This window comes from Filicampus tigris, chromosome 14 (genome assembly GCF_054856515.1).
Source record: "Filicampus tigris isolate MCC_2025a chromosome 14, RoL_Ftig_1.0, whole genome shotgun sequence".
In the NCBI taxonomy this organism is placed as follows: domain Eukaryota; kingdom Metazoa; phylum Chordata; class Actinopteri; order Syngnathiformes; family Syngnathidae; genus Filicampus; species Filicampus tigris.
In genome coordinates this window covers 22,521,581-22,548,148 of record NC_141230.1, presented here as the reverse complement: position 1 = coordinate 22,548,148, position 26,568 = coordinate 22,521,581, and the positions used below count along the sequence as shown (strand labels likewise).

At 42.1% G+C, this 26,568-nt stretch overlaps 2 protein-coding genes across 3 annotated transcripts in view; one reads left to right on the top strand and one right to left on the bottom strand.

Moving 5' to 3' along the window:
• col18a1a (collagen type XVIII alpha 1 chain a) overlaps positions 1-5,229 on the bottom strand; it is a 56,299-nt gene extending 51,070 nt beyond the window's left edge. The window contains exons 1-2 of one of the 2 annotated variants that reach the window (XM_086051986.1): positions 5,077-5,229; positions 4,904-4,977 (exon numbers count right to left, since the gene is read on the bottom strand). In XM_086051986.1, the coding sequence (XP_085908112.1) occupies positions 4,904-4,977; positions 5,077-5,087 (85 nt within the window). In that variant the 5' untranslated portion in view covers positions 5,088-5,229. The remainder of the gene's footprint in view (positions 1-4,903; positions 4,978-5,076) is intronic. The other variant, XM_086051987.1, reaches the window with a different exon arrangement.
• Positions 5,230-13,532: 8,303 nt separating this feature from the next.
• Positions 13,533-26,568, top strand: part of LOC147136874 (obscurin-like) — a 28,302-nt gene continuing 15,266 nt past the window's right edge. The window contains exons 1-18 of the mRNA XM_086051397.1: positions 13,533-14,643; positions 15,828-16,097; positions 16,262-16,522; positions 16,610-16,921; positions 16,998-17,264; positions 17,372-17,647; positions 17,785-18,060; positions 18,298-18,573; positions 18,804-19,079; positions 19,350-19,640; positions 19,766-20,038; positions 20,129-20,203; positions 20,824-22,032; positions 22,359-22,646; positions 24,042-24,317; positions 25,172-25,444; positions 25,562-25,837; positions 25,971-26,246. Of these exons, the coding sequence (XP_085907523.1) occupies positions 13,629-14,643; positions 15,828-16,097; positions 16,262-16,522; positions 16,610-16,921; positions 16,998-17,264; positions 17,372-17,647; positions 17,785-18,060; positions 18,298-18,573; positions 18,804-19,079; positions 19,350-19,640; positions 19,766-20,038; positions 20,129-20,203; positions 20,824-22,032; positions 22,359-22,646; positions 24,042-24,317; positions 25,172-25,444; positions 25,562-25,837; positions 25,971-26,246 (6,466 nt within the window). The 5' untranslated portion in view covers positions 13,533-13,628. The remainder of the gene's footprint in view (positions 14,644-15,827; positions 16,098-16,261; positions 16,523-16,609; positions 16,922-16,997; positions 17,265-17,371; positions 17,648-17,784; positions 18,061-18,297; positions 18,574-18,803; positions 19,080-19,349; positions 19,641-19,765; positions 20,039-20,128; positions 20,204-20,823; positions 22,033-22,358; positions 22,647-24,041; positions 24,318-25,171; positions 25,445-25,561; positions 25,838-25,970; positions 26,247-26,568) is intronic.

Sequence of the window (26,568 nt, the reverse complement as noted above, 5' to 3'; positions counted from 1 at the left end):
AACCAGAAACAACTCGAGCCTTTCTCTAAATGTTTGCTCCATGTACCCGTACGTGGACTCTAATTTAAACAGTGTGTGTGTGGGGGGGGGGGGGGGGCGGTATATGCGTGGTGGGGGGCTTTGAAACTAGGCCACGTTTTGCAATGTCCTGAAATGTTGAGATTTGGAACAAAATCCAGATGGGTCAATCCAAGTAACCAAAGCAGGATGTGTTCACAGAAACACATCCAACGCAAGGTAAACTACACCAAATAGATTCAATTTCTCCTACCGAGATGTCTTGTGTTGTGCAACTTGTGTTACTGTGTGGTCCTGTCTTTTAACAAGAGGCAGACAGGCAGTCTTTATAAAACAATCGCAAGCCTGTAAATGAAGAAGAATGTGCAATCTCCCAAACCATCGGGAGTTAACCGACTTCGATTTTTTGGTGAGTGACACATAAGCGCGCACACAAAACTAGTCTTGGATTGGGCTGAGCGCATGGAAAGAGGGAGCGTTAATCCCTTGCGTCAAGGTTGTGCAAATGCGGAGAAAACTGAGCCAATAAGGGAGGTGCAGACCACTTGACACTTAGAATGACCCCCCCACCCCACCCACAAGTCCAAACCTGGCTACCCTGACACTCCTCGATAGAAGGCATCCTCCGCGACAGGAGAGGCTTAATGAGCTTTCAAATACACGCGACGGAGATGGCGCCTCCATGTGCAACACCTCATGAGGTGGTCGATCATGAATAAGTGGCTTTACTGACTAGCAAATCCCGGGATTAGACATCACAAGGCCGAGTGAGTCAACAAAATCTGTGAACAGACGACCCATTTCTTTCATTATCATCTAACAAGTGCTCGCGATCCCAACCTTGGCATCGGAAACTATTTTATTCTCCGAGGGCTTTGTATCTTCCCCATCAATGTTTTGTTAGGCTTCGGGTTTGGGTTCGGGCTAAGTGCCTTGAGGTCAATTCTGTTGTTCTTAACAGAGCAGGATTTTTTTTTTTTTTCTTTAAAAAAGACCATTAAAATAATGACGTGTTATATATTTTACAAGGTACATTCATGGTAATATCATGCCTGGCCCACCTGACAAAAGGGCTCTCAACCACTGTACCTTTACAAAGATAAGAATTCTTAGATTTGTTCAGATTATTTGGATGCATAAAATATATCATCACTTTTAATTAAAGTGCTGGCATTTTTGGGGCTTTTTTTTTTTTCCTCAGCTAGGCCCAGGTGTGTGTTTCTTCCAATGCAGTGCATCTCGGGAAATACACATTTGATAACACAATACAACACGGCTGTAGATTGACAGCCAATAGAGGCCAGATTGTGCCAGGCCGGAATGTTTTAACCTTGCGGTGACTTCACTGACATGCGCAAATTAATCGGTTTGCTGACAATGTGGGTTCTCTCCCCTTTTTCAAGCTTCCCGGTTGACCTGCAATTGGTTGCAATTTGGCTCAACTACATTTGGTAAATGTACCAGTAGTATTTATTTCACAAATCTATACTATAAGTCATTCCACACATGGGCGTGTGTGTGTGTATGTTATTTCTTTTTCTTTAACAAATTATTGACCGATACAACGAGTTGAAAATGTCTTTCTTTCTTTGATAATTAAACAAACATTTTTTGGTCTCTTGAAAAGTGATGATTTTCAACAACATACAAGTTTCCGCCCAACGCCAGTGATGTGTAGAAAGCCGGCTTGGACACAAGACAAAGAATTTGGTTTCTTATGGGATAATTCTGAAAGCGTTAATCCAACTTTTTAAGCGTCAGTCACGGTAGGATTAAAGTGTTTGTGTGTTTTGAAAGTCTGGTTTCCGTCAATAAATTGCATTCCTTTGGTTTTTTCTCGAACGTATGTAAAAGGTGGAGTCGGATGTGGTTTTGTTGCAGACGTTTTCTGAGAAACTGAGCCAGATCGTCAGCAAGCAAACATTCTAAGATTGTCTTTTTGTGCTAAATGCACGCTGAAAGCTTTACATTACTTTGCTATTGGCTTTTTGGAGGAGTCAACTTTGATCTGCTTCCTCAATCCTTGACCGTGCTTCAAATGTCTCTCCTGTGGTCCTGCAGCCCAAAAAGAAGACCCCCGAAGCCCACTGTGATTTTTAATGCGGCATCTAATTCAGCCATTAAATGGCCCAGCGGGGTGTCCCCTTACAAGCGCTGCGCCCTCCCCCCTTCCTCATCCCGCTCCCCTTCAGGCTAAACCACCGCTGGGTGCATGTCAAAGATCACATGACAATAGGGATTCCTGAGCCAGCCGGGGACTGGGAATGAATTAGACCCTAATTCAAGCATGTCGCATGCAGTCAACGCCACTGCGGCCTGGAGCAGAATGGAAGGACTTTGCAACCGCCACACACGCACGCCGGACATTATGTCATGTTGCCTCCGGGTTATCCTTATAATTGAACCGCGCAGGTGCATGAAGGATCTTTGCTGGACGTTCAAAGATAAGACGCAACACACGACGGATGAGTGGCCAAAGGCAAGCGCTGTCTCACTTTCAATTCAATTCAACTCATGTTTGTATGCATTTACAGGGTCTCCCAAAAGATCTCACTCGCTCTTCGACTGGTCGGTAATCTTAAGAAAGAACATTCGTCCTCAAGTGCTACCGGAAGTGCAAAATTGTCAAAAAAAGGCAATTTAGAAAACCGTTTCACAGGGATCCACCAATGCTGGCATCCGAGATCCGTTTGAACAGATGGAACTGTCCAAGACGTCTACAGGAAACTTTCTGACCTCCGACATGCACAAGCTTTACCAGAGAAGAAAGCTGAGTGGAAATTCTCCTCCTAGCCCCAAAGAAAGTCATTGACAGATCATGCGATTACAAAATCACGCGTCCGTTGCATGTTGTCGTGCAAATTGATATGAGTAAGATTGTACGTTTTGCAGGATGCCATGTTCTGATATTTGCAATAATCTGCATTTACGCAGGACATCCTAGGAGGTCTAAACTCAAATTGAAGTAACGCTCAATTCTTCAGTGACTTTTGAATGTTTCCCCCCCACAAGCCTTGAGGCTCTGACCACCTCTCAATCAAATATTAAACAAGATCCTCTCAAGTTCGTCTCCCTCTCAAGTGACAGTGAAACAAAACATCGGCCGGATTAAACACGCAGACCACAGATAAATTATTCAAAGACAGAAGAGGCTCCTTTCATTCATTAATATGCTTTGCGTGTCCTTGTACGTTTCAATGAAAGGCTTGGACGGCCTGTCGTTTGCAACCAAAACACCAGAAGCGACATTTTGTGGTCACACTCAGTCTAGACAAGGAATGCAAACTAGACTTTGGACCACAAGGAAACGTGTTCATGTCGGAAATACAACTCTGGCCTTGACTAATGGAACTGCTGACCCCACACAGAAAGATAGAAAATCCGTCCGTATTTAGCAGTTTTGGTGGCATTCTGTGCGCTCTTGCGTAGGACACCACACACAAAGATTCTTTCCACCACCAGTTTAGGATGCAGTCCTGTGAGGCAGAGCTCTCAAGTGATCGCACATCATTTCACGAACACCAAGAGCGACAGACACTTCCATGTATGCGCGCCAAGGGTTGCAGAGTGTTTCCAAAGAGGTCCGGAGGCGGGAACGTGGTCGATGGTGATGTCAGCAAGAAAAGACTTGCTTTGGAAAATACTTCCTGCCGCCTGAGGAACACACTTTCGTCCCCCAAAAAATGTCAACGGGTAGGACATGTTGTTTTTTTTCCCGCCGGTTCTTTGTTCGTCAGCTAGCGCACTTCTTTGATTGGCTACATTCAATTCACTTCACAATCCACAGAATCAAATGGCTTATTTGGTCATCGATATTGAACACGGTTCATATTATAAGATTGTCGGTCCCCACACGTTTCCCTGTTATTGGGACAAATCCACTCTTAACACACCACAGACCTAAGGGAAATCTAAAAGGACAATCTTATAAGAGCTAAGATAGTTGGGCCTTCGTCTTTATGCATAGCCCGCCTTAGGCTCTCGTTGACGTAAATCCCATTTTTTTGCTTTCAAACGGCATGATTTGGATATGTAACCTGGCAGAATCTTGTTTGGAAAAAAATGTATATCCTCAGATTGCTATCAGTCTTCCAAACCAAAATCTCTGCTGGGATATCTGCCAACGGGATGCAGCCTAAAGACACGGATCAGATATTCCTTTTCAATGCCAGCTTGACATCATCCAAATACACACAACACAGAGTCTGCACAAACAACACCATTTAAACACGTAAAGAAAAAAAAAGAAAAAAAATCTAAACTACTTGGACAATAAGGTACTACGTGTCCATGAGTCAATATAGGCGACCAGCGGAGTAAAGTGGAGGTTAGCCTCACTTAAAACTGGTTGAGTTGACTTTTCCTTCTATGTAAGCATTTAATATGGCTATTAATCATGTGTATCGTTGTTTACTTCCATGTTTTTACTGTGCTTTACTGTGTTTGTTTGTGAGCAATTTGCACGTTTGCGCATGCGGGTTGATTCATGTGTTTACGTCAGTGTGAACACAACCAGATGGGAAATGTGTCACTTGATGAAATAATGAACACGGAAATGACAACAAATTATTTGATGGCTTTAAAGTGGAAACAGGCACTATGAAAATCCTGCTTAAGTCAACAACAAAGGGGCCAAGCCACATAACTGAGTCAGCTTTTTGTTGATTTATTGATGAAGCATCCATTCATCCATCTATCTAGCTATAGATAGATTTTGTGAATCTTCCAAAATCACAGTCAATTTCACACAAGCTACAGCATGCAAGTGTTCAGTGTGTGTGTGTGGGGGGGGGGGGGGGGGGGGCATTCATCTATTTGTGTCAAAGCACAAAATAAGTGCTATAATTCTTACTGCACAGCAATTGTATTTGCGAGCTCTTCTTACCTGGCCATTGCGTTGCAGCCTGGCTTGCAAAAACGAGGACGCAGCACAAAAAGCGCTGCAGCCCTAAGGAACACCTGCAAGAAGGCAGAATAAAAAAAAAAAGAAATGTATAGTTTTAAAAAAACGCTCAACTTTCACCTCTGCGAAAGTGGAGGTGGAAACGTGCCGTGTACCTCATCGTCATCTGTCTTGCGCTGCAGCCGAGCCAAGAAGAAGCAACATGAGCTTTTTGACGGTGCACAAATGTCCTCTCGATCCGGGCCGGCGCCGCTCCTCCAGCTGATGCACAAAGCGCAAGAAGTGAGCAGTGTGGGAGGCCGACTGGTGACCCGCTCGCAGCGCCCACCGGGGACTTCCGCCAGGTCCTAAAGAGGAACTGTTTCCTGAGCGTGGGCTCGGAGGTGTGTCTTGCCTTGCAATTTCCAACCACTTCTTTTGGAGGTCACTCAAAAATAGCAATTTTATATCCTCTAACGACAGAATGAAGAATCCTTTGAAAAAATGATGAGATGATTTACCTGCACGTTATGGATAAATGATACACAAAAAGACATCTTAGTATTACATTCTGTAACATTTACAAACAACAAATATGCATTGTTATTTACTTCAAGTTATGCAATATTATTCAACATAATGATTGTTCCATATACTGGACTTGGTGTGTCGAAATCTGGGGATCAACATCCAAAACTTTGATACAACCCCAATTTATTTGACAGAAAAGACCTTTGAGCTTTCCTTTTCGTTCAAATTTTGTGCTTGCACGCAAACATTATTTTTTTTATACCGTGATGGAATACAACGAAATTTGAAAGACAAAACATATCAATCCAATCAATTTTACAATGATTTCATTCACATTTGACTTTGCAGCTCTGTCTTCACATCTTTCTGACTTTGAGCTGTCATGCGGAGAGGTTCAAAAATGTAACAAGCCTATTTTAACAAAGTTGGTGGTAGAAAGTACAGACATCTGTTTTCTAATGCAAAAGTTCTCAATTACTCCATACTGCAAACTTGAAACTTCCATTGCGAAACTATTTGCAACTTTTGCCACGAGTGTGTATTAATGTCGAAGAACTGACACGGAACTTTAGTGCATGTTGCAGAATAGATGAAAATTTCTGCCTGTCTTTGCAATCAGAAGAAAAATAACACAATGAAAAAATATTGCTGCACTTCATGATTCACAGCATTACACTGATCTTGTGATTGTTACATGATGCTTAGTTGGTGGTTTGAATATAAACGAACGAACATGGTTTGCGTTCTTCGTCATTATTGGCCGGAATGGCTGTAAACGGTGGGGGGTAAAAATTACACGAGCTGTGTAAACACATATTTTGCACCGGAAAATCTCTGTCATTCATGCTGGGTTTGCACTGTCATTAACTCGCTTGTGCTCACAAGTCTCCTGTAAAAGCTTTATTTACTCGGCATGGAAGAAAGAGAAAGGCCACAGAGGCCATTTCAACCTTGACTCACACATTTTATCTCAATATGAATGACTAAGTCACGGAAAGTATTACAACTGCCCAAGTTGCATTTTTTCCCCCTCATTCTCCTTTGCTTTTTATGGCTTGCCCACACAATGGCAGTGGATTCAAACAATTAATGTAGTGTAAATTTCATATCAGGAACACAACCACGGCAGGATTCCTACTGTTCCGCTTTTTCAGAGAGACAATTGAATGAGCAAAAACAAACAACAAAAAAGCTTCACAATTTGTCTGTTTGTGATTGGGGATCATCTTCTGTGGTAGGAGTTTGTCAAAAAAACAGACCTGTAATTCACCCAAAATGGCGGCTTCCCTCCAAAAGTGATAACTTTCGTGCATGGCTCCTTGAGACTGTTTTGTGCATCCTGTCATAAAAGACATGTCCGCCCAAGTTGGTAAAACTGTTGTTGGGCCTTTTATTTAATCCTTTTTTTGTGGCCCTTTTCATGACAAACCTTTTGACATAGTCATTCCTTTTGCTGACTTTTGATGTTGCTAATCGCATGGCGTGAACAAAAAAGCTTTGCAATTTGGCATTGTTCATCCGATTAGGATACCTGCTCACAACTGACACTCATTCGGGCAAATTCCCCATTAATGAAGCCTGTAATGGCTGCTTCAAGCCAATATGGCCGATTCCCTGTTCAACTTCAGGCATGGGTCCTTGAGACTTTTTCATGCCTCTCGTTAAGGTAGACATGCTGGACACATCCAATTTCATGTCTTAAGGGGAAAGTGGTCTCAGAGTATATGGGCCTACTGTTAATTTCCCAGGGGCCACTGTTGAGTAAGTGTGTTTGTTTTTTTTGTGTGGTTTTTGGAAGCCTTAGTGACATAATTTCACCTGGATTCAAACGCTTGCAACAGTTGGTGAGTTTACTTTTGTCAAAAGAAAAACAAAAAAAAGGAAGATTCCACGACTTCAGTTTAATCAAGCATTTCAAGGTCATTCTGTTTTAACTTTTTTTCATGCTGCACTTACACGAGACGGCCACCAGAGGATAATGTTGCTATTATTTTCAAGATCTGTTGAGGGAAGGGGGAAAAACAACTCCTGGTCCCTTATTTGCTTTCCAATATGAAATAACATGGTTAAAAAAATGTTGCCACAATACAGCAAATGAATGTGGACTGAGCATTTGCAAAGGAAATTTGCATCATTGCCCTCTTCCACTTTGGCCTCAACTGACAGAAGCAAAAGAGAGCTTTATCAATGCACCACGTCCAGTTTAGAAAAAGTGCATGTTTGGACTTGTAGCACAGGTTTTTCAATTCATGAAACATGTGACCTTCTTCAAGACGTGCATCCATAAACCTATGGGGTTCATTTAGACGACATGCTGCCGTCTTCCAGGTCTGAACACGTCCGGTTCCCTGCGATTGTCTGTTTTGTCCACATTCCAGTGGCACGGAGAAGAAAAGGTACAAATGTCTGTAAAAGGCAAAGCGGCACACACAGTGACCTTAACAGCGAGCAGGGTGCCGCTTCTCAAACTGGGGCCCCTGTAGCCTTTGGAGGTCTGTGAGCTGTTGCTTCATAATCTGTAGTGCATTTTGATTGTGATATATCGCAGACATCCTCTGCATGTATGCAGCATTTCTGCCTCTCATATTGAATGGTAATTTAATCATAATTAAAAAAAAAAAAAGCTTTATAAGAGTTGGGAAAGTCACACTTTTGCAAACTAGCCCCTTTATTCACAGTCAGCCCCGTTAGTCAAAGAAGTGCATGTTAGCTAGTGACGATAGATAAATACTTGAAGTCGACTTAATTCGGTTCATTTCCTTTCTATGAAATAATTCCATCACAAATGTTAAGTGTGAAATGTGAAGGCAAGAAATGGAAGATCCAAATGCTGGGAAGCACGGAGGCAAGGCAGGATGAATAAAAAAAAAAAAGAAATGATTTCCCAAACTAAAAAGGCAAACAAGGCACTGAGAAGAATCAAAATATAGGAAACAAGACTTGACTAGATTAACATGACACAGGACAGCAACAGCGAACTGACAAAGCCTGAAAGAAAGTAGGGGACTCCAAACAAGCAAACTGACGAGACAACGAGACACACCTGCACAAGACACGACGAACAGGGCTGACTGACGAGAAAAACTTAACAAACAAGACAATGACACGGGGAAAAAAAATGACAAGACCTGAAAGAAAACTAAATCTAATTAAAAACAAAGTCAACAAAAACAGATGATCACAAATTCCTACCATATTTAGCTAGTTCATATGTTAATTATGCTTATTTCTGAGGTTGGCCATTTGAATCTGTTGAGTTTGCATGTTCTTCCATGCATTTCCAATTCTGAAAATCTTATCATACTATGAGGTCGATATACGCCATGAGGAAGACACATGACTCCCAACAAACTAAGACCAACTATTTTGTCGCGGCAAAACAAAACCTTTTATGGAATTCAGTCGATAGCATAAAACTGACAACAACCCGTGATTAGGCCAATGACATATCATAGCACATTCATATTTAACAAACCTTGATATTTCTCCCCTTCATTTCATAAGCGGCTGCGTGGCTCTTGAGTTATCTCAGATTACTTCCAACAGCTGAAGTCCGGCAGGAGGTTGCGTGGAGCCACTAAACAGCTGAAGGGAGCCGGCAGCCAACAACAGCCACAAACAGAGTCGCTCCCAAGAGCCGGCCGGCCGACCGGCCGGCCAGCCGGCAGGGCATCGAATACTTCCAATTTGTAACGCTAACAAAACCTAATGCACTGCACTGATTGGGCTTTTGTGTGTGGATTACCTGAATACAAATCTGTGTTTTCTTTCAGATTAAGAAAATAATAAATCCCCACACCACAGGAATTGTGCAGTGACATACAGTGCCTGCAAAAGTATCACAACAGTGAGACCAATTCCTTTATTGTGGCTAGAAAACATTTGGGTTTGACGTCAACAACTCAATATGAGACAAAAACCACAGTTTTAGGTAGCAGATAAAATGCACTTTCTATTCTATAGAGTTTAATTCTGGAGATTGACTTGGCTAGTCGACAGTAAAACCGTCCACTTGTGGTGACTGATGGAATCCTCTGTTTGTTTCTTTCTTTCTTTTGGGTAATTATTTGCCTGCCTAGAAGGATTTCCCAACTCTTTTGATTGTGTCTTTCTTTCACCCGGCAGATGAAATGTTTCCATAGACTTCTGAGTTGACTTTATTTTGTATCAGTGAAGATTAACTAGGCCATCTCTGAACAAGCCATCAAAGCACAACCGGGCTCATCCATCATCTTTGTCTCATCAGTCCATTAAACTTTGTGCCAGAATCTTTTAGGCTCGTCTCTCTTCTTGTTTGCCAAATCCCGGCCAGACTTTCCTACTCTATTTGCTAATGAGTTGTTTGCATTTTCTGGTTGTAGCCTGTGTACTTCTGTTCACGCAGTCATCTGCAAATACCGCATTTTGATACTTTGACTCCTTCCCTCTGAAGGTTGTTGCTGTCACAATTGGCCCCAGTGTTTGACAAATGTGCTATACAGTATTAATTAAGTAGACAAATCTGTTTGTATTTATGACATATTTTTACCATTGCATGATGCAAGCAGGACAAATAAAGAAATTCGAATGCTGTAGTGTCCGTAGTCTACGGTTTTCTTTTTCCCCCGAATTCTTTCAACGAAGAAACTAATCAGTCAGCAAAATACCGGAAGGTTCCTCTTATGTATTTTTAATGCAAAGCCTCACGTAAGCTAAGCAGTCTTCCGCGTACTGATGACTTGCGCTATCTTTAGCCCCTGCTGGCAAGTGAATGGAAGTGGCGTACTTATCTCCCCTTGCTGTCATCGAGGCTGCCAGTACTTTTAGGGGACAGCGGCAGCTGCAAAAGCATTTAACAGTATTCCACGAACAATGGCACTTGGTGTGCCTAAGGGCTGAACGCCGCAGAGATCGGGGGGGGGGGAATACCGTCCTGAATCCAAGACCACCGAGGAACCTGAAGTAGAGTTAAAGCAAACTGAAAGCTTCCAACATGTACTGGAATAAAACGGCCCGAGCTTTGAGGAAAACATGAATTTGAAGTGGACTCGGGACATTGCCTTCAGGAGACCCGCGGTACTGCTTCTTGATTCAAAGACTGATTGCGACTGCGGAATGCATGTTGACGGTCGTCATTGGCAACTGAAGCGAGGTAGGTCATCAGAGGGGTACACGGCACAGATTCGCAAGGGCCAGGGGTCATTTCAATTAAATCAGACATGTAAACACCGGGGTTCATCTGTTCCCTTTAAAACCACCAGTGGGAATATTGATGACACTTTCAATGCAAAGTCCAAACTCTTGGGTTTTGTCCTGGAGACCTCGCACTAGTTTACAATACGCACACAAGCGTATCGAATAAACAGATACACAAAGTAGACTGTTGGAAAACTTTGAAGTTTAGCTTAGAGTCTATTCTTAGTCAAGGCATTAAAACTATGCATAGGCCTGCTAGCTGAAATGGTCTGCAGTTTGCTCACCAAATTAAGTTACGCTTTTGGGTGTGGAAATTCGTATTTTTTTCCTCAGTCAGTTGCCGCAAACGATTAAATGAAACAATCGAAATGTGTCATGTATTGCCTTCAACACGCCCTTCTTAAAACCTGAACTCCATCTGTAGTAAAGATACTTACACTTGCATGGACAAGCTTTCCATGACAGAGTTTTAGAAGCACCGTTCCTAAATAACAAACTAGTGTCAACCAAGTTTATTATAGTTAACCAAAAGGAATCAAGTAGCCAAAACTAAAATCGAAAAAAACCAACATTTTTGTGATTTAGAAAAAAACGATAATGTAACTTGATTCCTTACATTTTTTATGTCATTATATTATTACATTTTCCATATATATAGTTATATTAAAAATGTCCTTTGCTTACGTCCTCGTCAATTCATTTCATTCATGAGCTTTCTGCATTTATTTTGCTATTTACTGTTCAGCCATACTGAAAAAGGTCGGTCACATGGTCGTTTTGGAATTCTAATTTACTTTATTACTGTTATTTTTGTGACCATTTTTACTATCTCGCATTTGACAAACACTCCTTATACAAACAACTAAAACCAATGCTAAAATGAATAAAACCAAATTAAAAAATCTTTACTAATAAAAACCCTCTACAAACAGGAAAATCATATCGATGATCATCTACAATTGAAGCCACATTAGAAGAAAAAAGAGCTTTGCGATTTAGCATCATTTATCTGTCTTCTATACTTGCTTCCGATTGTGGCTCATTTAGGAAAATTACAGAGTTAGAGTTTGTCAAAGTATAAGCCCTAGGAAGTTATCCAACACATCATTTTAGACTGAAATGGAGGAATGGTGTTGAATTTTGTGCATAGGTACTTGTGACATTTCCGTGCATCTTTTTATGGTACTCCACCGAATTACGTGTCGATCAGTAAAACTGGTGAGCACTCTCAAAAACTCTCGTCACCTGCTTACGATTGGGGCTCATTGGGGCAAATTCTTTGTCGGTGTTCATCAAAGTACAAGCTCAAGAATGCACCCAAGATGGTGGCTTCAAACCAAAATGGAGGACTTTGTACGAAATATTGAGCTTAGGTCCTTAAGACTTTTTCCTGTGTTCCGTAATGATAGACTTGTCCGCCCAATTTTGTGTTGACCTGTGGAACTGGTGCCGGGGACTCATTTTTCCCACTACTGAGTGAGGTTTGGGGGACTCCTGTTGAGGACTCCTAAAATATGTAAATATTGACCATGAGACACACACTTGCAAAAATTGTGGCTGCTGCTCTGGCCCGACTGATGATAACAGCAAAATGAACTATTGGAATTTCCTAACCATGTTGACAACGACAAGTATGCCAGAGGCTTGACATATTTTGACTGGAAGGTCTCTTGAGTGGGCACACGGCAAAATGGCCCACGTGTTTGTGTGAGCACGCATGTTTCAGAAGCTTCTTTGTGATACCTGACACACACTCACACACACTCTGCAGCTCTTTATTTAGGTTGAACTATATTAAGCACTTTCCCACTGAAATACAGCACCAGCTGTACTCGCTGCGTGTTGTGGCTGCCTTTGCAGTTGCTGCCCACCCCCAGCACCCCCCAATCACACTGCCGGCTTGTGTTTTTCTGTCATGCAGACAGCTCTAATTCAATTAACCCTAATAGTCATAGCATCCGCTTGATCGTGCTGAAGCGTGCACGTCACTGCAATACACGGTGGATCATTCTAAGTCGTTGGCTTGTAAAACTAATTTTAACAGTACATTCAAGCTTTGCATTTATACCAGTGATTTGCCCAACCAATTTCACCATTTTCGGGAAAATTGTATTTATTTCCTATAAACCATGTATCTTTGTTCAACTTTCTATGCCGCCAACAAATAGTGACAGGCAGAACAATGAAATGCTCTTCCACTAGATGACAGAAATTTGAATTACCGTATTGACATTCATTCAACAGAATAGCTGCCTTCTGTTCAACTAAACAGGCCCAGATTGAGAATGAGCAAGTACATTTGGGAGTAAAGTGAGACATGATCATCTTTATACAAATAAGATTGTATTGTATTGTATAGTTTGCATAACACCGATGCATTGGGAGCAAAGAAAATTTATGTTGTTATTCCTCAACTTGCACTGTACACAACGTGCACTACGTTAGTCAAATCTAACTCCTCAAAATACTTAAAGAGGGCGTCAACCGTTAGACTGACAGCCTGGGCTTTTAACCGAGCAGTTACCACATTTGCTTCTCAACAGGGGTGGCAGTGACGGGCCATGTTTGAAGTTTAGGTGTGGCTGGACAACGCAGGACCGTCACTCTTAAACTTCTCTAAGTGCTTCATTTTAGCCATCCAAACACTCCCTACAGGCCTCAAAATAACAAATATTTAAAGCATGCTAATGCTGTGTCTGAATCCAACCAAACCCATTGCAGCTCTGCTTACCTTTGAGTTTTACATGCTAGTTTTTCAGATCGTGTAGTCCAGCTGTGCATGAAATTGTTAGCCAAGCTAAGATTCCAAGGCGTGGGTGGGGAGAACTTGGTGTGGGGGCATTGTTTCATGTGAAATTGCCCCATTTAACATATATATATATATATATACATATATATATAGTTTTTTTTTTTTTCCTTTTTTAGAAATATCGTTTGAAGAATTGAGACTGCACCGGCCCATGTGAAAACAAGCGTGGCCCTCTCAAACTGCTTGAAGTGAAACTAGGCTGACGGGGCAAAGATGGACGTATTTGGTGGCGCACCGCGCTTCCTGGCGTATCCCAGGCCGGTTGGGGTACAGAGTGGGGCGGACGCAGTCCTAAAGTGTCAGATTGGTGGAGATCCAAGACCAGCAGTCATTTGGGAGAGGAACAACGAGAAGATTGACCCACAAGGGCGATACCGTGTCTTTGAGGACGGGAACGTTTACAACCTGATCATAACCGCTGTTACCATTGAGGATAGCGGTCAGTATATGTGCAAAGCAAAGAACAGCATTGGTGAAACGTACGCAGCAGCCACACTGAAGGTAGAAGGGGAGGCACAAGAGCTGGAGTTAAGAGAGGAGAACAAACCACGATTCCTGATCAAACCCCTATCAACTCGAGCCGGTCGTGGAGAAGATGCAGTCTTCTCCTGTAAGCTCTGGGGAAGTCCACGACCGGAGGTGACCTGGGAAAAGGATGGCAAAAAACTCAACGAAATATTCGAAAGCACTCACTTCAGTGTGAGTTACCAGGATGGAGGGTGGTTCCAGCTGAAGATTTTTAAGACTCGCGCGCCAGACGGTGGCGTGTACACGTGTAAGGCGAGGAACGAGTTTGGCGAAGCGTTGGCGGGAGCGGTGTTGCTTGTCGACGCGGGCCCCGGACACGAAGAAGATGGAAACCGCAACGGCTACACGAACGGACACAGAAAATCTCACCAAGGAAAACAGAGGATCAGCAGGCAGATGCCCAATCAACACAAAGACCACACGACAACCAAGTCGACGAGAGTGAAAATGTTTGCAGTGACAGAGGGGAAGCATGCAAAATTTCGTTGTTTTGTGACAGGAAAACCCAAACCGGAAATCATTTGGAGAAAAGACGGAAGGCTGATACTATCTGGAAGGCGATATTTGTTATACGAGGATCGAGAAGGATACTTTACACTCAAGGTTTTGTACTGTAAGCAGAAGGATAATGGTGTCTATGTGTGTGCCGCGTCAAATACAGCAGGTCAAACCCTCAGTGCTGTACACCTCTCAGTAAAAGGTAAGTCGAGAAGCTGTTAATCGGAGTTGGGAGAAAGTCACTTACGTGTGAGTCATAAGCCTCAAATTTTAAACTTTCAAGCAAGTCCCAAGTTACTGTGGCAGAAATCATGTGAGTCGAGTGCAGTCCCCGATAAATTTGAAGCAAGTCAAGTCATTACCTTGGTTCGGCAAGTTTTTCTTCAAGTCATACAATTTTGCACAGTCATAGCACTCACAGTCATGTAGTTTTTGTTTTACTTGTTCAAAACACTCTCCAAATTACTTTGTCATCTCAGCAAAACACATACCCCCTATGAAGCTTAGTTAATGATTGGCCAGCTACTGGTTAGATAAAATGTGAAGCTAACGTAGCCTACTGTATGTTTCTTTGTTGATTGTAAAGAGACAGATGGATTTAGAGTAGATTAGTTGTAGTACTTATGTCTGACATGTTACCAATCGCTTTTTCCCCCGTTTTATGAGAAACATCGTCCTTGAATCCTAATCCCTACATGGTTCTTAAAGTGGTGCCTCAACATTCCGTATGGTAGCATAAAGATGGATTGCATGTTTGCACACACCAAACAAACGTAAGTTTCTTTCAAAAACAATACAAATGGAAAAGGAAGTCCCAAGTCCTTATATTGGTGACTTATGTTTGACTCGAGTCAAGACATATCACTCGAGACTCCCAAATCTACTGTCAGTCTGTAACGGTTTCACCAGGGAAGAGTGCATGCATGTGCGTGTGTAGCTGGGGTGGTGGTTAGGAGGAAGGGGTGATGTGTGCCCTTGGATAGGATTTCCCTCCATTTGATGCTAGACTGATGTCAGTGACATATGTTCAAGAAGGTACGCTGAGATCATGAGGTAAATTCCGACAGTGGTATAATGTCCACAAAGTCACTTACTTAGCTTGTGAGGACGGGACCATGTGATCACCATGGGACAGGGGATCATATTTCTCACATGGCCACGGGTAGCAGTCGGGTAAATTCTGAATCACTTTAAGAGAAAGTGCTGTCCAAGTCGTTTTGTTTACAACTATCTGCCACAGGCGTCATGTTTTGGTGGGTTATTTCCTATCCAACATCATTGTGGTGATGACCTTTCAATTCCTAATCCAAATGAGTCACTCGTCTTATAATTTTCATCATCTTGCTGTGTTCAAACCAAGCTTCACTCCTGTTTGTCTGGTGCCAGAGCCACCTGTGCGGTTCAAACAGCCACTCATTGATCTGGAAGTATGGGAGCAGGACTTAGCTGTTCTTGAGTGTGAAGTTCCAGAGGACTCTGTCCCAATCACATGGTACCTGGAGGATCGACGACTACAACCAGGAGCCAAATATGGAATGGAAGAGTGGGGAACAAAACGCAGACTTACAATCCGTGACATCGGAGTTGATGATGACGGGATTTACCTGTGCGAAATGCCCGATGGTGGACGAAGCATCGCTGAGGTAGCGGTGAAAGGTAAGCCACAACTAGTTGGCATATAAAAGCACAAACTAACGGCAGGTACTGTTTGCAGTCCGTTCTGGTTCAACTTCAAATTGGTCTCTGCGTCTTGCATTTTCTCCTAAGCTTAGAAGTGTTTTTGTTTGTTTGTTTGGTATTCTTTTGAACTGTCTCTTTAGGTCCGATTATGCGGAAGCTTCCAAGGAAGGTCGATGTTTTGGAAGGTGAAAATGCTGCCTTTTGTGTTGAAGTGGAAAAAGAAGAGATGGACATACACTGGTACAAAGATGGTGTGGAGCTGCGTGAAACGCATCAGACCATCTTGAAGTCTTTTGGTCGGACTCACATTTTAGTGTTTGTCAACACGATGCCCCAAGACTCTGGCTTTGTGACTTTCTTTGTGGGGAGATCCAAGACTTCCTCTCAGCTCAGAGTCAAGGGTAGGGTTCAGTAAATGATAGTATAGCGACACAAAAGTAACAATGAGCAAAACTTTGTCGTCATGTATCTAATTAATCTGCTTTCAGCGGCCAAACATTGTCCTCCTAGTGTCCCAGTGGGAGTGCAGATCAACACAGAGAGGGCAAATGCAGCACTTCTTTCATGGACTCCAGCCCAGGACTCGCGCAAGAACCCTCCATCCGGTTACGTACTGGAGCGACAGGAAGTAGGCACGGGTTCTCAAGAGTGGCTACAGTGTCTGACCACGGACTCTGCTACCTCGGTGGAGATCCTAGGAGATAGCGTGCCTTGTGAGGCCGATTATCGATTCCGTATTTGTAGTGTCAACAAATATGGAAAGAGCAACAATGTGGAATTCCCTCGAGCAGTGCACTTAGGTGAGTTAAGTTAATCAGTGAATTTATGTCATGGTTGATCATTTCTTATGTGACTTCTGTTTATTTTACCCTCTAGTTCCAGTAGCCAGGATACAAACCCCCTTACAGGATGCACTGGTTCCAGAAGGACAAGATGCAGTTTTTACCATTGAATTATCTGCATCTGTTATCGGCTCATGGTTCTTAAATGGCACACAGCTTCAGGACGACGAGCGTTTTTCCATGCGGCGCTCCAGAACACACCAGTCTCTTCGGATCCAAGGGGTTCGAGACACAGAAAATGGTGCTGAAATAACATTTATTGCCTACGGAATACGGGATTCCGCTGCACTGTATATTCAAGGTGTGTGTCTCAAGCAGCTCACGATGTACTGTATCTTACATGGACTGGACAACAACGCATACCATTTTAATAACAACGGCCATGTGTTTTATCTTTCAAATCAACAGCGCCTCTCGTAAAGTTTTCACTGCTGTCAGAAATGGATCGAAACAAATTTGTTGAAATTGGGAACCCCATCGTGCTGTATTGTGAGCTCTCAGACCCTGCGGCTCCGGTGCACTGGTACAAGAACGGAGTGCAATTACAGACAACAGAAGGTCTTCACATCCAGTCAGAGGGTACCATGAGGAGGATTGTCATCCAGTCAGCACAGTTCTCACATTCAGGAGTCTATTGCTGCGACGCCATTGACGATGTCATAAGGTTCAATGTGGAAGTCGAGGGTGAGTGAGTTCTTCATATCATGTCTTACAAAAATTGTTTGATGGCCACTTTTTTCTACTTTTTTAAGTATGGCTTATGAAAAAAGATGGATATTAAAAAAAGAAAAGAAAATGTGACTATATTCAAATATCCATAGCCCCATCTGTGAGGTTTTCAGCAATTCCTGAAGCGGCGAAGAACAAAACCATCCACGCAGGCTCCCAAATTCTTTTACGATGTGAGCTGTCAGACCACGAGGCCCAGGTGCACTGGTACAAAGACGGCTCAAAGCTCTTTCCTCAAAATGGAGTAAATATTCAAGCAGATGGACTGGTGAGGAAGTTGGTTATCCCTTCGGCTGACTTTTACCACTCAGGGTTGTACTGCTGCAAGACAAAGGGTGACACTGTCACATTCAATGTGAACATCAAAGGTGATTTATTATTAAGCAAAAGAAAAATATACTTCTATACAAAGCAACTCTCTCTGTTACGTGCGACCTGTTGCCTAACTTTCATCGTTTCTTTGACTCTTTCTTTTCGTTTCTTTGACTCTTTCTTTGATTAGTTCATGTAAGCAATTTACCTGTCAGTTGTCAGGCTAAACTAATTGATAACACATCTTTACAGCGGTCTTAATTCTGACATTAGATATTAAACTGTACCTGTAGCTCCACCGGTGACCTTCTATCCACTTCCTGAAGAAATGAGGACCAAGTTGATTGAAGCGGGGAGTCCTGTTGTACTCCGGTGTGTGGTTTCTGATCCTGAGGACCATGTTTGCTGGTACAAGGATGGAACGCAGATCGTTTCGACCTCAGAGTTAGAAATCCAGTTGGATGGAACCACAAGGACTTTAGTTGTTCAGGCTGCAGAGATGCACCACTCTGGTGTCTATCGATGTACTACAAAGGATGATGCCATGGACTTTCAAGTTGAGATAAAAGGTGACTTTTTTGTCTTCTGTGTACATTTTTTTAACCTCTCATCTCTTCAAGATGCCACTAATAACCCCTGCTTCAACTTGATGTTGTTTGTAAGACATCCCTTCAGATTATAACTTCATCATTTCATTAAGACTGGTTCACCATGAAAACAACATTTCTAAAGCCATTTAAAATGACTTAAAGTTACTTTAAGAAGGTGTTCATTTACCTTTCTGAATTTCTAATGCTAGCTAAACCGGTGAAGCCCTCCAATAACTTTGATGTTAAGAGAGCCAAGTCCTTTGAAACGGGCGAACCTTTGGTGCTGGAATGTGAGGTGGCAGACTCCACGTTGGCTGCGCAGTGGTATAAAGATGGTGTGAAGCTCTTCCCACACAAAGAGCAGGACATACAGAGTAATGGCACTTTGAGGCGACTCATTGTCCCTTCTGCTGAGCCTGTGCATGCGGGCCAATACAACTGCCAAACGTCAGATGAGACTGTCCACTTCATTGTGGATATGAAAGGTGATTATACATCGATTGAACCAACCGTCCAACTAACATTATATTTGTCACTTTTGTCAAATGGTGTTTTTATTGTTTTATTACAGGTTCTTGAAGTGTTGTCAAACTAATCTCTACTAGCAAACATTGCAAATGCTAGTCTATTTGATTTTCTCCTTGATCTGATGTATTACAGTTTAGGGGAAGTTTAACATTTTAACCTCCTGCTCCTAATCAGAGAATGGACATGCACAGTTTTTCCACAATTATGATTTGAGTCATCACCTTTAGTGCCATCTGCCCCGTTGTCACCCTCGTCAAAGTTTGTGGAGAAGCAATCACTTGAGGACCCCTGCTCCTTTGAACTACCACGTCAAATTTCAGACCCCAAGAGTCATGACCCACACCAGGCCGAGGGGTCAGAGCAGAAGGCTGAAGCTACTGTATCAAATTCAGAACATGATTTTGGAATGGAAGACGTAAAGAAGACACTTGTCATTGAACCAAGTCATCCATCCAACGCTGGAGCATACTACTGTGCAACAGCAGATGATGTTGCTCCATTAGTTGTAAAAACTCAAGGTGATTGGGTTTGTTTTTAGTCTGTGTTTTCGATCGATGTTTGTTGTTTGTGTGCAAAGCTAATATATGATATATTTTACTCAAAACAGTTTTTCTAATACTCCATCCTCAATAATTGTCCATAGTGCCAGCTGTCACATGTGGGCCAGATGTTGCGAGGGCCAAATCTGCTGAAGAGTGCTGCCCAATTGTGCAACAATTTGAAATTTCAGACCCCGTTGCCAAAGCTTGTTGGTACAAAGACGGAACTCCAATCTACCCAAAAATGGAAACTCTTTTTGAACCTGAGAGCAGCATCCAAGCCTTTCCACCTCCAATCACACTTGACTTGCCTGGTGTTACGAATTTTGACTGTGAAACATCTGACAACAACACACAGTTAAATGTGGACATACAAGGTGTTTTATGCCGTTATAATTCAAATATTTAGTTTCACGTTGAGAGATACGACCACGCTCATTGTTTTCTTTTTGGCTTTGTCCAAACAGCAGCGCAGTGTCACTATGGTGGTGAGATTGGTGAGGTTTCTGATGCATCTGCCCAAATCACTGCGGATGTCAAAGGTGATTTCATATATTTCAGCATCAGTCATCCATTTTTAACCCAGCCCATACAAGCCACTAACAATGGTGGTGTTGTACTCTTGGCTCGATCATCTGAGGCACCTGCTCATTTTTTTGCCCTTCAAAATTGCTTTTTTCCATCTTGTCATTCTGGTGTGTTTTCTGTAGATTGTGTTGCTGAAATTATGTGCGGGTGTTTAGTTTACTTGAGCACTCGCTCAAACTAATTTATGTGTTGTTTGTCACTTCATTTTTCACAGTAACAGGCATCTTTGCTCTTTAAATACTGCTTTCAGCTCTTTACGCTCATTCCATGTGTGACGTCAAACATCACCAGATCCTCCAAACCTTTGCCCCGTTGCAATGACAAGGAACTCTTATGAAAGTGATGCAGTGTGCATCGTAACAAAATGAATAAGGTGTTTCTTATCATTTAGTTGTGAATGTTTTGTAGGGGAACTTTAAGAGCTCAATTTCAGACCATACCTGGTCGACTATCTTGTTTGTCTTTGCAATGGATGGCCGCATAACTCCAACCTAACCCACAATGATGTCAATGAAATTCTGTTGTAAGAAGAACCACTGAGACCAACAACCACTCAAAACATTTCTGCTTGTAGCTGCACTGCCAAGATTTGCTTCTGAACAAGAGAAGATCAGCTCGACAGATCCGGAGGGCATTCCCTCAAAGCACAAGTCTGGCAGCTCCAGTGGCGAGAAGAGAGAGTCACTGACATATGAAGCACATTCCATGCATAAGACCACTCCTCAGTTAACTAATGAATACATGACTGAAGGAATTTTAACAAAAGACAAAAACGAGTGTAAAGGTCAACCAAAAAACCTAGCTGTCAAATCTCCATCCGACTGCAACCCAATAAAGCCATCAATCATGAAACTTGACCCATGCTATCGCACTAGACATCTTACAGAATCCCAAGGTGAAAAATCGGTTTTCCATATACCGAAGGCAGAAGACCCTGAAGTTTCTGAACAGTTTATTACTTCCTTGCAGACAGCTGTCCAATCCGAGGTTTGTGATTCCCTGCTGAGTACAGATGTTGATTCAGAGCAATTTAATCTCAAGAATGTATCTGTTCAGTCAGAAGAGCGTGATAGCTCAGCACCAACTGCTGTTCTGTCAGATATAGGTAACCACCAAAAGACTTCTGCCCCCCAGTCAAGGCATTTTACTAACCAAATAGAGCCTGTGTCGGAAAGGCGCTGTGACTCTGTAAGCAGTCCCCACACAGAGAAGCCTTTTAGAGTAATGCAGTCCACAAGATTTCGGGCAGAGGAGCCATGCAATTCTACAAAGATTTCAGACTTTCTGACAAATAATCTTCTTAATAGCATTCAGACTGACCTACCCATTTCCGATAACCACAGTAATTCCGTACAGACTGATATTTACCAATCGGAGATGTCGACTGTTTCCCAAGCAAAGACTGATACTGCTGATACTACACCTTGTTTATCAATGGAGCTGTATGACTCTCAACACCCAGAAATTGTCCAGCCATGGGGGAATTCCCATGTCCATACTCCATTTGTTGGACCGAATGGCGTCTGTCAAACAGAACCGGCTGCGACTACCCAACAATATCAGTCCATGCTGGAAACAACTGTCCAGACAGCTCATCGCCACATTATGGAGACCGCAAATGACCAAGTACACGTCACACTGAACTCTGGGCAAGGATCGTCAATGCAGATTTCAGGTTCCGCCTGTTTCGAGCAGACAACAAGTATCCAATCAGAAGAGAGCTATCCGTCAAGGACATGTGGCAGTCACAGCAATGTCACTGCAAATAAGGTGGCTGTTGAAGGTGATTTAAATTGCTAGCATTAGCAAAGAAAAATCACAATCAGATGTTTTGTAGGGATCATTGGCATTTTGACATCTGCATTTAAGTAATACTAAGATAGCATTTGGGCAATGTAAAATGAAATTGTAATTTGCTGAAAGATCAAACATAATCACACTGCATTAAGAACTTTTAAAGCCTGTAAATATACAATGTGCTATAGACTGTACATTTATACATTTCTAGATTGTATTCTAAATTGTGTGCATTTGCTCAACTGTTTAGTCGCTGTTGAATCAGTGATAGTGATGCAGTTTTTTTCTCGATTTACCTCAAAACATCCCCAGCTCTACCTGTGACAATTTCAACACTGTGTCAGACTGAGAGGATCAAGTCCGCGGAAGGGGATGAGCCTGTAGCGCTACCTGTAGCACCACCGTGTGAACTACCAACTCCAAATGAGGTAGTCTCTCAGCACGATGATGGTGTAAAACAACATGAAGAGGCCAGCCAAGACCCGATGGTGGATAGTTCCTTAAGAGAACCGGATATGTATTCTGCTGCGCCCTCTGTTGCGGTGGTTGGCAGCTGCGAGACAACAGATGATGATATGCCATTTCAAGTGGGCGTTAAAGGTGACAAGCAGTTTTTGTCAGGATATAATTAGAAATGTAAATATTTGTACATTTTTAAGACACATCTAGGTTATCACTTAGGCTCCGAGTGGAATAACTCTGACAAAGTGCTTTAATGCCTTTTTCTTGTCCTTCCTCTGCGCTCTGAGACCTTTGCCTTTGTTTTCTCTACTGCTTTTAACCCCAAGCCTTACCCTTAAACCTTATGACATTCTTGCCCATCCCCTTAAGAGTTCTTGTGCAAAGGGCAGACCTCCAGTAGCCACAAATGGAAAATGTTCAAAAAGGGAATGAGGACCAAAAACGATGGTCCTCCTGTACTGGATAGACTGCCCTGAACCCAAGAAGCATATCATAATGCTGAGGTGGCTTACGAGCCCACTTGAATTAGCATGCTTACTAACAAATGTTTTTCATAGTATCCTTTTCAACACGCAGGCCACAGAAATGTGTACTAATGTCTTGCGTTCGCGCAATGTAATAACATCCAATACTGAAGGTCTTTTTGCTATTCCCTTTAGACATGAATTATGCGCTGGGTGAATGGCAATCTAACATGACTTGCCGGCTTACCTCTTTCAAATATTGGCCATGGAAACGCTCTCTTCTTCAAAACCAATGCTACAATTTAATTTCAAACTCAAGATGGATGGTGGTCACAAAATGCCGATGTTCTTGAGATACACATTGTTTCATGGGAATAGGTATTGACTTCCGGGTTTAGTTAATAACAAAAGTTAAAAAGAAATAAAAAATGTGGACTCGCTATTTCTCGGTCTGCATGTCACATGCAAGTTACTTTTTTATTCTGGAAAGGGTTTTAGGATTACATTCCTCCCTCCACTTTTTGGTTCGTAGAATATTAGATAAGATGTCACAAATAGGTTGTGACTCTACCATTTGCATTTTGGTAGTAGCAGAAGACAACATTTCTTGACCCAAATTGAATGGGCTCTTTATATCAGTCTCCATAAAGTTTCACGGAGCAATTTATGTAAATGTTGCATAACCCTGCTAAATACCTAGCCAACCAAACAACAAATGCAGCAATCAAAACAGCACCTGTGTTATGTAGCTATACCTTCATTAATAATTTGGACATTGTAAGTGGTAATAGCAAACAGTCTTACACGTTTCACATTCCTGAAAGCATATGGCATACCTCAGGGCCGGAACTTTGCTTTTATACATCTTAGATGTTTTTTCAGGTGTACAACAGCATGAATCAGGTAGTTTTTTTTTGTTTTTGTTTTTTAAATGCCAAGTGTTCAGGTTTTTTTGTGATGCTTATTGTAATACTTTGCCAAAAAGCATTCTTTTCACGATTGTGCTTTGAGCTATTTGGCTCCTAAGTAAGTTTTCAAAACTAATTGCATTTTGCATTCCATCCTCTAGTTCCACTTCAGACATTTTCAGCTATAACAGAGGCTGAACGGAAACAAACACTCGTGGAAGGTTGTCCTGTTGCTCTCCAGTGTGAGTTGTCGGACGCCAATGGACAAGTCACGTGGTACAAAGACGGAACAAGGCTCCTACCGCAAACTGGAATAGACATCCAGTCAAAAGATAATTTGCGAAGTCTAGTCATTTCGTCTACCGAGGTGGCTCATTCTGGTGTATACCATTGTGAGTCAAAGGATGACGACGTCCAGTTCACTGTGGAAGTAAAAGGTGATGCCTCCAAGAGTCTTAACTCGTTTTGCACTGCCAACTAACTTGAACAACCGCTGTTCATCATTCCAACCAACTCACAAAAGTTGTTAATCCATTCCCTACCTCATTTGGTTTGCTACTCTTTGAAAATAACCTCTCTGAAGCGGTTTGTATAATTTCACCATTAAGATCTACAGAGTTCAAGTTCTTGTTCATGTAACATATCTGACAAAACCCCAACTACAAATACTACTACTGTATACTACTTTCTCTGTGTTCCTTTGCTGTGATGTATTCTGCAAGTACATACTCCATTTTTTACCGTAACAGCCTGTATAAATCTCACTTCTAATTATACGTTCATATTTATACTTTGTGAAGTGTACGACGCCATTCCATGATACCAAGAATCTAATACTGGTGACTTAATCATTCCAAAAAGAAAATATATGCTCGTGGCTTAACATTCGAGGGCCACCTTAGCCTATTACCAAATACAGTATATAGAATGTATAGATACACTTCATTTGTTGGAAAATGGGAAATTCATTGATCTTTCCTTTAATACGTGATTATAGCGTTTGTCGTTGGTATTTTCCTCGCTTGACCAAAATCCATGTACTTTCGACTGAGATAAGATTCTGCATGCAAAATAGCAGTTACCAAAAATCATCTCAATCTCGACATTTTGAGACATTTAAGGCAGTGGACTCTCTTTTTTGAATACATCAGTGTGAAATGAGGTTATAAGCCATCTTTCTTACGATAACTCTTTATTTTTCCTCTTAAGTCAATTAAAGTTGATTGGATACCCAACACATTTATCAATGTATTCATACTTTTTTTTTAACTGTAATATCTTAAACATATAGCTCTTCCCACGAAGTTCTCAGAGCTTCAAGAAGCAGACAAGAATAAGACTTTCCAAGAGGGGTCCGCCATTGTCCTCAGCTGTGAACTGTCTCGGGATTCTGCGGTTGACTGGTCCAAGGACGGGCTCAAACTTCACCAACAAACTAACTTGGAGATTCAAACAGAAGGTCGAAGAAGAACACTTTTCATTCCTTTGGCTGAAACCACACACAGTGGCACGTACGAATGTGCAACAGCCGACGACACCATCACATTCAAAGTGGATGTAAAAGGTGATCGTCATCTTTTTATTTGCCATGCGCATATTCATTATTCTTCTGTATTTCACTAGCAGCAAAGTTTGCAAATCTGTCAGCGTATTCAAAACCGACACTGTTTTTTACTCTTAGGCCGATTGCCACATATTATGCCAGTTCCGCAATCAGAAAAACACAGGATGATTGCAGCTGGTTGTCCAATTATTCTCCAGTGCGAGGTATCGGATCCGGTTGCTCAGGTTTCCTGGTTTAAAGATGAGGCCGACCTCTTTTGCAAAACTGGCCTTGACATGAAAAGAGATGGCAGCCTCCGCAAATTAATCATTCACTCTGCTAAAACATCGGACTCGGGCCTCTACGGCTGTAAACTGGCTGAAGATGTTGTCACATTCCATGTGGATGTCCAAGGTGGGATTTTTTTGTGTTTGATTTAGAGGAGAATAATGAGGTCAAAAGTGTAGAATTAATTTACACCTAATTGTCTTCTTTTTTTTTTTTCATCTCATTTTTTTTAAATCTCCAAATGCTTTCCACTTAGCAGCTGCTCCTGTAAGGTTTGCAGCAATTCCAGACAGAGAAAGGAACAAATTGGTAGAGGCAGGCTGCCCAGTTAAGATGCAGTGTGAAGTCTCGGAGTCAACCGCCCAAGTCCAGTGGCACAAGGAGGGCGGGCAGCTACTTCCAAAAAGTGATTTTGAAATCCAATCTGAAGAAAGCTTGAGAGCGTTGGTTATAAAAGCTGCAGAAGTCACACACTCTGGGGTGTACAGCTGTGATTCTGCAGATGACCACATAGAATTCAAGGTGGATGTTGCAGGTGATTTACATCTTTTCAAAACCATTAACCTTTTGGGGTTTTTTTGTGCAACTAAAACAACTTAGACTACTTGAGACTGTCTGTAATACTGCAAGACGTGTACACGATGGTAGGTTAAAAGAGTGGAAAAAGCTGCAGTGTCCTTCAATTTTTCTCTCACTTTTGTGATCTGTTGTTTGGTTTGGTCTGGTCTGGTCTAACCGGTGTCATCAACCCTGGTTTCAAAACAAAATCTCAGACAAATGGACTGTATGCTAGCCAAGTCCACAAGCGTGTTCAGTCACCATCCTAAACGTGACAGTCTTTTAGCTGTATTCCAATG